At 45.6% G+C, this 10,358-nt stretch overlaps 1 protein-coding gene across 1 annotated transcript in view; it reads right to left on the bottom strand.

Annotated features, from left to right (window-relative positions):
* Window positions 1-257: 257 nt before the first annotated feature.
* Window positions 258-10,358, bottom strand: part of LURAP1L (leucine rich adaptor protein 1 like) — a 32,715-nt gene continuing 22,614 nt past the window's right edge. Inside the window, exon 2 of the mRNA XM_054032960.1 lies at window positions 258-987. Within this exon, the coding sequence (XP_053888935.1) occupies window positions 610-987 (378 nt within the window). The 3' untranslated portion in view covers window positions 258-609. The remainder of the gene's footprint in view (window positions 988-10,358) is intronic.

The following is a 10,358-nucleotide window of genomic DNA, read 5'->3' as shown; positions in this document are numbered from 1 at the left end:
CAACTAGGCTCCACTGGCTCCACTGAGAGGCAGCTACCTTGTTTCAGGGGATTAGTCCCAGTCCTTATCAGAAGGAACATGCACCCTGTGATATAGTGAAATGTGGCTACTCTCATGAGTAAAGTTAATCTCTTGCATAGGTGTTAGCAGGATCAAGGCTAAAGACTGGAGAACTAGAAAGCGCAAACTCCTTCAGTTAAAATAATGCCTTTTTGGAAATCAAGACTATTAGTTACTAAAGAAGATTAACTACAAACTACAGGTATCAGTAGGTGTTTTATTGTCAAACAAATATAAACTGGTACTTTCAATCCCTGATGTCTTGTTTTGAAGATAAAAGCTTATTTCCTTCATCTTTTTTAAAGTTGTAAATATGGGATTATAAAACAAAACCCAAAACCACAGCAATAAATTAAGATAAAGAAAAGGAAAAAAAGCAAACAAACCACCCAGAATGAGGAAAGTTAGAAGCAACAGCAAAATTCTAAAGTGGATTCAAAGTAAATTTTCCTTTAAAAAGGGATTTTTTCTTTTGCACACAAAATAAAATAGCAGCAAAGAAAGAAGATAAATACAAGTGCACTCATGTCCCTCTGGAACTTCTTTTTATTAACCAAAACAGTAGTATTCATCAGACTCAATTTTGGGATGCTTGTGCAGGGTCTGTGAATCCTCTAGAATAGAAGTATCAGTGAACTGTTCCATATCTGAAGGTGTGTGGTGACCTGGGACATCATCCACCAAAGTGTCCAGATAACTCCCCACTGATATTCCATCCAGTCCATCACTACAGTCCTGTAAACTGTTATAGCTGCCTTGCAAGGAGGTCTCCTGACTTTCCAGCAAGCTGCAAAGGCTGCCACTCAAACTACTACCTCTGCTGATGATGGCTCCCTTCTCTTCAATCACCCACTTTATTGATTCAATGCTTTCATTGATGATGAGCAGCTGGCGCATGAGCCTGACGTCAGTGGCTCGGAGATTAACCTACATGGTAAAACAACAACAAAAATCAATGTTATTGTATTTTTTAAACAAATGGGTGTGAAATCAATTTAAACAATAGCAGGCTGTGACCAAAAGGAGAGCTAAAAAGTAAATGATAGCAGATTTCATGCTTGAAATCTGGATTTGATATTTTTAATAAAGCAATAGTGAATACTAACTTTTGAGAGATATTATTCCATGTCAATATTCCACAATAACATACTTACAATCAGTACCTTTGCACTTTCTAATTGTCCTGGGCTATACAATAACATAGGGCCCAATCCAACTCCAGCTGAAGGCGATGAGATCCTTTCCATTTACTTCAGGGGGAGTTAAGCCCTTATAGACATTTAATAGAAACTAATCTTACTTCATTTTTAAATTAGTCCACCACAGGACTCATTGGAATACTGGTGAAATGTTATTGGAAGTGTCGCTAACATTTAAAGGAATGGTATTTTTGAGTGTGTCTTCATTTCCTTCGGGTTTCAAAGAAACAGGACATAAATTCAACTTTTTACCTATAAACACACTAAATGTAGGCCACTTATTATATGTAAAAAACTTGCATTCTCCTGCACTCTATTTATCCAGAGCCTTTCTTATTGGTACTGTAACTGAGAGTTGACTAAGTCCTCAACTGTGCATAAGTTGTGAGGAAGGCTTGCAGTACATTGACACTCAAAGCATATCTGAGGTCAGGTTGCAAGTTTCAGTATCAATATTTCAGTTAAAAAGCTGGCTTAGTGGGATGCGAATCCTATGTAATCTCAGTGACTGCCACTAGACATGCACAGAAACACATATATACGCCAAAGACAGTACTGTTCTGTGACTTACAAGCAGCCAAACAAGTTTTAAATAGAGTTGTAAGTTTTGGTGGCTGCAAGAGAATGGAACTAAACAGCTTTGCCGAGTAAAGCAGGAGGGGGAACAAAAACTGAGCAAAGTTTCCTCTGTCTATGAAACTTATCACTGAAAAAGAGGCAGTATCACTCACTGGATAGGGCACTGCCGGTGGGTCAAGAATTCAGGTTCTAATTCCCGGCTCTGCCACTGACCTGCTTTGTGACTTTGGAGCTTGAAGTCATTTTTCCTCTTTGTCCTTCAGTTTCCCCTCCCACCTTTTGGCTCTTACTACATGTATGTACAGTGCCTAGCACAATGGTGCCCCAACCATGGTTGGGGCCTCAAGGCACGACCATAACACACACACACACAATGCCTAATAATTAACTGAAAGTAAAATAATTAAATTGCTGGCATTGCAGATTATTTTTAAAATCAGGTCAGGTGAAGCTTATTTATCCAGCAGCTCACTAGTGATGGATTTAAATGAAGTAAATAAAAAGCCAGCATGGCATCTTATCTATGCTCTGACAACAATTTAACTGTATTGGTTGGCACAAACTATTGAAATGTCTGTGGCTCCAGCACAATGGACTGCTGTAGTGGTACATTTCAGTGGGAATATCAACATTTAGTTTCTGTTTCCTTAAAACCCAATTAAAAGTTACAATTATTGTTTGAATGTGGGAATTTGAGCAATCCAGGGAATTATGATGTAGCACAGGTATTTGTTGGCTTACCATGGGAGGGGTTGTTAAAAACAAAAATATATTCTTTGCCAGGATTGATCAGAACCAGAATCAGGGTTGCCAAGAACTGCAAGATTTTTCTTCACTTGGAAATAATAAAACCACAGTTGTCACATGAAACAGATACATTGAATATGAGGGTCAGAGAGGCCAACAAGACTTTTGTCTAAATTCTAAAGTCTTAATTCATGGGCACCTGACATTATCAGAACTGTCTTTCCTAACTTCCTCTAACTGGTATTTCCCAGATGATACCATGAAGTTGGCCTATACTGATAAGTAATGATATTCGTGGCAGGTCAGGTGAAGGGGCAACAGTATCTGATAGTAACAGTTCCTGGAAATATCAAATATGACAGCAAGAGTTCAGGTTGCACCACAAGGGTAGGCTGGCAATTTCAGGGATGCCTATGTGCAAAGCAATCCTCGGGTGGGCCAAATTTTCCATTGCCTTACACCCTTTGTAGTTATTTACATCTGTACAAAATGAGAGGACGGTGGTTTTAAAATGCTACTAATCACAATCTATATATACCAGTGAAGTGATTCTCTGCTTCCCTAAAATGTATGTACTTGGAGTTAGAGCTATCATAGAGACCCTGTCTCCAGGCCAGTATAAGAAAGATGTCTGGAGGTAGAGTTAAGTAAAAATATCTGTATCCTGATTTTTGGCCTCAGTGTCTGGATAAGATTGAAATAATTGGTTTATGCAAAGTACAGAAGTCCTCAGTTTCTCCCAATTCCTGTATTAATGTAATGCAAGGGTGGGCAAACTACAGCCCATGGGCTGCATCTAGTCTGTCAGACATTTTAATCTGGCCCTCAAGCTCCCGCTGGAGAGCAGGGTCTAGGGCTTGCCCTGTTCCAGTGCTCCAGCCGGAGAGCGGGGTCAGGAGCTTGCTCCGCATATGCTGTGGCTCCGCGTGGCTCCTAGAAGCAGTGACATGTCCCCCCTCCAGCTCCTACACCTAGGGGCAGCCAGGGGGCTCTGCATAAGCTGCCCCCGCCCCAAGCGCCACCCCCACAGCTCCTATTGGCTAGGAACTGCGGCCAATGGGAGCTGCAGGGGCAGCGCCTGGCGCACAGCTGCCTGGCCAACGCCACACCTCCATGTAGGAGCTGGAGGGGGGACATGCTGCCGCTTCCAGGAGGTGCGGGGGCAGCGCCTGTGGACAGGGCAGTGCACAGAGCTGCCTGGCCGCGCCGCCATGTAGGAGCCAGAGGAGAGACATGCCGTTGCTTCCAGGAGCTCCTTGACCTCCTCCCGTGCCCCAACCCCCTACCTCAGCCCTGAGCCCCTTCCTGCACCCCAAGCCCTTCATCCCCAGTCTCACCACGCACCTCAACCCTCTGCCCCAGCCTGGAGCCCCCTCCCACACCTTCAACTCCTCATTTCTGGCCCCATCACAGAGCCCACATCCCCAGCTGGAACCCTCATCCCCTCCCACATCCTACCGCCCAATTTCGGGAGCATTCATGGCCTGCCATATAATTTCCATACCCAGATGTGGTTCTTGGGCCAAAAAGTTTGCCCACTCCGATGTAATGAACAGTACTTCCCTTGCAAAAAGTCAGTTTTTCCCTTGTAAAGAAACATACATTCTTAAGCTATATTTTAAAATACTCTTCATATAATGTAAAAATATTCTACATATAAAATCACCTCATTTCATGTTATCAGTGAAAGTTTTGTGAGGCTTTGATGGTTCTCAGGATGCCTAGGACTGAGAGTCACCTTGTTACCACCCTGCCTCCAGCAAGAGGGAGCATTCCCCTGACACTGCCAGCCCTTCCCAGCCACACAAACTCTCTTCTCTCGGCTATGCCATCTCTTTGTTTGCCTTGCAGGTTAACAGGTGTACCTCAGTGCCCAAGCCTCTTTGAATTCAAGCCCCTGTAGTATTCAGCCCTTTATCCATGAACACTCACAGAATTACCAGGGCAGCTGTCCCCAAAAGGAACAGTGTACACAACAGCATGGATGCTTTAATTTAGGATCAGCTTCTTGTTCAATATTACAGCATTTACATATGTTTAAAGTTAAAACAGTAAGTTTATTAACAAAGAACAGAGATTCAAAGATTCAAGTGAGTAGGGATAATGGAAGCAGAAGGGTTACATATAAACCAAAATCATAAATTTAATCTCGAGAAAGTGTGTTAAGTTAACAAGCTAACCTTCTGTCTAGGTTTCAGAGTAGCAGCCGTGTTAGTCTGTATCCGCAAAAAGAACAGGAGTACTTGTGGCACCTTAGAGACTAACAAATTTATTAGAGCATAAGCTTTCGTGGACTACAGCCCACTTCTTCGGATGCATATAGAGAGGAACATATATTGAGGAGATATATATACACACATACAGAGAGCATGTACAGGTGGGAGTTGTCTTACCAACTCTGAGAGGCCAATTAAGTAAGAGAAAAAAAACTTTTGAAGTGATAATCAAGCTAGCCCAGTACAGACAGTTTGATAAGAACTGTGAGAATACTTACAAGGGGAGATAGATTCAATGTTTGTAATGGCTGTACTAGGCTATCTCCCCTTGTAAGTATTCTCACAGTTCTTATCAAACTGTCTGTACTGGGCTAGCTTATATGTTCCACTCTATATGCATCTGAAGAAGTGGGCTGTAGCCCACGAAAGCTTATGCTCTAATAAATTTGTTAGTCTCTAAGGTGCCACAAGTACTCTTGTTCTTCTGTCTAGGGAAGTTTTATCTGACCCCAAATGTCTTTTGCAGAGTTTCCAACCAAGGCTGATTGGGATCCTGTTTTCATGAATGTAAACGCACTATCCGTTTACTACTTTGGTGCAGGATAAAGGGGTGTCTTCTTGCTTTCTACTTACATCCCCAAAGTTCATTATCTTTGCACATAGCCAGACTAACCCCTATGGCTTGTTTCCAGCACTCCACCCCTCCCCCGCACTCCTTTCCTGTTGACTCCATATGTAAATGGAGCTTCCATTGTGTTGCTTACAATGCTTATCTGTATGGCTGACATAGGCCTGGTCTACACTATGACTTTAATTCGGATTTAACAGCGTTAAATCGAATTAACCCTGCATCCGTCCACACAACGAAGCCATTTATTTCGAAATAAAGGGCTCTTAAAATTGATTTCTGTACTCCACCCCGACAAGCGGAGTAGTGCCAAAATCGATATTGTCATTTCGAATTAGGGTTAGTGTGGCCGCAATTCGATGGTATTGGCCTCTGGGAGCTGTCCCACAGTGCACCATTGTGACCACTCTGGACAGCAATCTGAACTCGGATGCACTGGCCAGGTAGACAGGAAAAGCCCCGCGAACATTTGAATTTCATTTCCTGTTTGCCCAGCGTGGAGAGCACAGGTGACCACAGATAGCTCAGCTCATCAGCACAGGTAACCATGCAGGCCGATAATCGAAAAAGAGCACCAGCATGGACCGTACGGGAGGTACCGGATCTGATCACTATATGGGGAGAGGATTCAGTGTTAGCAGAACTTCGTTCGAAAAGACGAAATGCCAAAACTTTTGAAAAAATCTCCAAGGGCATGATGGAGAGAAGCCACAATAGGGATGCAGATCAGTGCCACGTGAAAGTCAAGGAGCTCAGACAAGCCTATCAAAAAACAAAGGAGGCAAACGGTCGCTCCGGGTCAGAGCCGCGGACATGCCGCTTCTACGCCAAGCTGCATGCAGTTCTAGGGGGGGCCGCCACCACTACCCCACCTCTGACCGTGGATTCCGAGGCGGGGATAATCTCATCAGCTACACCTGAGGATTCTGCAGACAGGGAAGAGGAGGAGGAGGAGAAGGAGGAGGACAAGCTTGCGAAGAGCACCCAGCACTCCGTTCTCCCCAACAGCCAGGATCTTTTTCTCAGCCTGACTGAAGTACCCTCCCAACCCTCCCAAGCCAGTATCCAAGACCATGACCCCATGGAAGGGACCTCAGGTGAGTTTACCTTTTAAAATATAAAACTTGTTTTAAAAGAAAGCGTTTTTTTAATGATTACTTTGCCCTGAGGACTTGGGATGCATTTGCAGCCAGTACAGCTACTGGAAAAGTCTGTTAACGTGTCTGGGGATAGAGCGGAAATCCTCCAGGAGGATGGAGCTCTCCTGGAGGTATTCCAAAAGCCTTGCCACAAGGTTTCTGGGCAGTGCAGCCTTATTCCGTCCTCCCTGGTAGAATACTTGACCACGCCATGCTTGCAGCAAGTAATCTGGTATCATTGCATGACAAAGCCTGGCAGCGTATGGTCCCGGTGTTTGCTGGCATTCAAGCAACATCCGTTCTTTATCTCGTTGTGTAATCCTCAGGAGAGTGATATCGCTCATGGTAACCTGGTTGAAATACGAGAATTTAATTAAGGGGACAGAGGTAGCCGTTCCTACTGGGCTATTTGCCTGAGGCTGAAAAGAAATCCTTCCCTGCAGTTAGCCAAGCGCGTGGGGGGGGGGGGGGGCGGGAATTGGCCCTGAGCTTTTTGCGTTTGGCTATCAGGGATCTTCCCTGTTACCAGCCACGCAGTGGGGGGAGGGGGACAGCGATCATCCCAGATAATTCATGGCGGGAGGGGGAGGGCGGGGGGGTTAGTTTGGTTTCTGCAGGGATTTTCCCTGCTACCAGCCACGCGGTGGGGGGAGGGATAAAGCGATCGTCCCAGAGAATTGGATGGGGGGCGGTTAGTTTGTTTTCTGCTGCTGAAGGTTAACAGGAAAACCGCAGCAGTCAGTGGGCTTTGCTTGGTATGTGGGAAAGGAGGGCGCAGAAGCCAAAAGACAATGGCTTACCATGCCCGCATGCAAGCTGAATTCTGTTGCCCGGACCTGCGTCTGTGATCTCTAACACCAAGGCCACAGGCACTCAATATTAAGATGGAAAATGCGACCTTGTACTGAAATCACATGTGCTATGTAATGTGAATAGTGTTGTTCACCATGAAAGAGTATAAGCATTGTTCTGTAAAATGTATCATTTTAAAAACTTCTCTCCTTTTTTTCAACCCTCCATCCAGCAGCTGCAAATTTTTCAAGCCTCCCTCCTCCGTCCCGAAGGCTATCTCAGATAAGGCGGCGGAGAAAGAGGACGTGAGATGAGATGTTCACGGAAATAATGGAATGCACCCACAATGAAAGAGCTTATTTGAATGAATGGAAGGACACGGTATCTAAATTTAGGAAAGATGCCAGTGAACGTGAGGTCATGAGGGACGTTCGAGATGAGAGGTGGCAGGCTGCAACACTGGGGCTGCTGCGTGATCAAACGGACATGCTCCGGCGTCTGGTGGAGCTTCAGGAATGGCAGCAGGATAACAGACTGTATAACTTCCCTCCCCCCTCACCATGTTCCATATCCTCCTCACCCAGACGTGTAAAAACACAGGGGGGGGGGGAGGCTCCGTGCACCCTCCCACTCCACCCCAGTGGACAGCCCAACCAAAAGGCTGTCATTATAGTGAATTTTTTCAGTGGCCTTTTACTTCCCACCTATCCTCCTCCCAAACCTCACCCAGATTACCTTGTCGGTTCTCTCCCTATGTTTATAATCAATTAATAAAGAATAAATGATTTTTAAATGATAGTGACTTTATTTCCTTTGAAAGCAAGCTGGGGCAAGGGGGAGGGTGGGTTCCTTACAGAAAATAAGTCAATAAAGGGGGCGGGTTTTCATGAAGGAGAAACAAACAGAAATTTCACACTGTAGCCTGGCCAGTCATGAAACTGGTTTTCAAAGCTTCTCTGATGCACAGCGCTTCCTGGTGTGCTCTTCTAATTGCCCTGGTGTCTGGCTGCACGTAATCAGCAGCCAGGCGATTCGCCTCAACCTCCCACCCCGCCATAAAGGTCTCCCCCTTACTTTCACAGAGATTGTGGAGCACACAGCAAGCAGAAATAACAATAGGGATATTGGTTTGGCTGAGGTCTGAGCGAGTCAGTAACGATCGCCAGCAACCTTTTAAACGGCCAAGTGCACATTCTACCACCATTCTGCACTTGCTCAGCCTGTAGTTGAACAGCTCCTGACTCCTGTCCAGGCTGCCTGTGTATGGCTTCATGAGTCATGGCATTAAGGGGTAGGCTGGGTCCCCAAGAATAACTACTGGCATTTCAACATCCCCAACGGTTATTTTCTGGTCCGGGAAGTAAGTCCCTTGCTGCAGCCGTTTAAACAGATTAGTGTTCCTGAAGACGTGAGCGTCATGAACCCTTCCTGGCTAGCTCACGCTGATGTTGGTGAAACGTCCCTTGTGATCCACAAGTGCTTGCAGCTCCATTGAAAAGTACCCCTTGCGGTTTATATACTGGGTACCCTGGTGCTCTGGTCCCAAGATAAGGATATGGGTTCCATCTATCGCCCCACCACAGTTAGGGAATCCCATTGCAGCAAAGCCATCCACTATGACCTGCACATTTCCCAGAGTCACTACCTTTCGTAGCAGCACCTCAGTGATTGCTTTGGCTACTTGCATCATAGCAGCCCCCACAGTAGATTTGCCCACTCCAAATTGATTCCCAACTGACCGGTAGCTGTCTGGCGTTGCAAGCTTCCACAGGGCTATCGCCACTCGCTTCTCAACTGTGAGGGCTGCTCTCATCTTGGTATTCTGGCGCTTCAGGGCAGGGGAAAGCAAGTCACAAAGTTCCAAGAAAGTGCCCTTATGCATGCAAAAGTTTCGCAGCCACTGGGAATCGTCCCACACCCGCAACACTATGCGGTCCCACCAGTCTGTGCTTGTTTCCCGGGCCCAGAATCGACGTTCCACGGCTATAACCTGCCCCATTAACAGCATGATCTCCAAAGCACCGGGTCCCGCGGTTTGATAGAATTCCATGTCCATATCCTCATCACTCTCGCCGCCGCGCTGCCATACCTTACTCCTCGCCGCCTGGTTTTGCAGATTCTGGTTCAGCATAAACTGCACGATAACGCGCAAGCTGTTTACAATGATCATGACTGCTGTCTTGAGCTGAGCGGGCTCCATGCTTGCCGTGGTATGGCGTCTGCACTATTCACCCAGGAAAAAGGCGCGAAACGGTTGTCTGCCGTTGCTTCCCTGGAGAGGGGGGAGGATATACCCAGAGCCACCCGCGACAATGTTTTTGGCCCCATCAGGCATTGGGATCTCAACCCAGAATTCCAATGGAGGAGACTGCGGAAACTATGGGATAGCTATGGGATAGCTACCCACAGTGCAGTGCTCCAGAAATCAACGCTAGCCCCGGTACATGGACGCACACCACCGAATTAATGTGCTTAGTGTGGCCGCATACATTCGACTTTATACAATCTGTTTCCAAAATTTGAATTATATAAATTCGGATTAATCCTGTAGTGTAGACATAACCATAGAGACAGGTGAATGAACATCCTTTGACCTGAAATCTGTTTGTCAGCTCTGCCTTGGACACAGATTTATTTATGCATCTCCTTAAATACCTTCTGTACATACACCTCACAATAGTTATGGGGATTTTATTTAGAGACCTCACATGACATCATTTATGGATAAATACCATGGGCGTGGTGTCATAGGTGTAATGAATTTGCCAGGCTGGTAAGGCTTTGCTGTTACAGAACAGTGAACCCTTTTCTAGCTGGAACCCATGGGCCTTTGTCAGAGGACTCTTGCGGTTAAAGCACAGATAGACTCTGAGGATCTGGTTTCAGTCCTTGATTGTGCCACAAACTTCCTTGTGACCTTAGAATTTAGGTAACTTGGCTTTCTGTAAAATGCAGAAAATAGAGAATTTCCTTACATGTTGGGAAGATATATTCCTTA

Source organism: Malaclemys terrapin, chromosome 6 (assembly GCF_027887155.1).
Source record: "Malaclemys terrapin pileata isolate rMalTer1 chromosome 6, rMalTer1.hap1, whole genome shotgun sequence".
In the NCBI taxonomy this organism is placed as follows: domain Eukaryota; kingdom Metazoa; phylum Chordata; order Testudines; family Emydidae; genus Malaclemys; species Malaclemys terrapin.
This window is presented reverse-complemented; position numbering and strand designations above follow the sequence as displayed.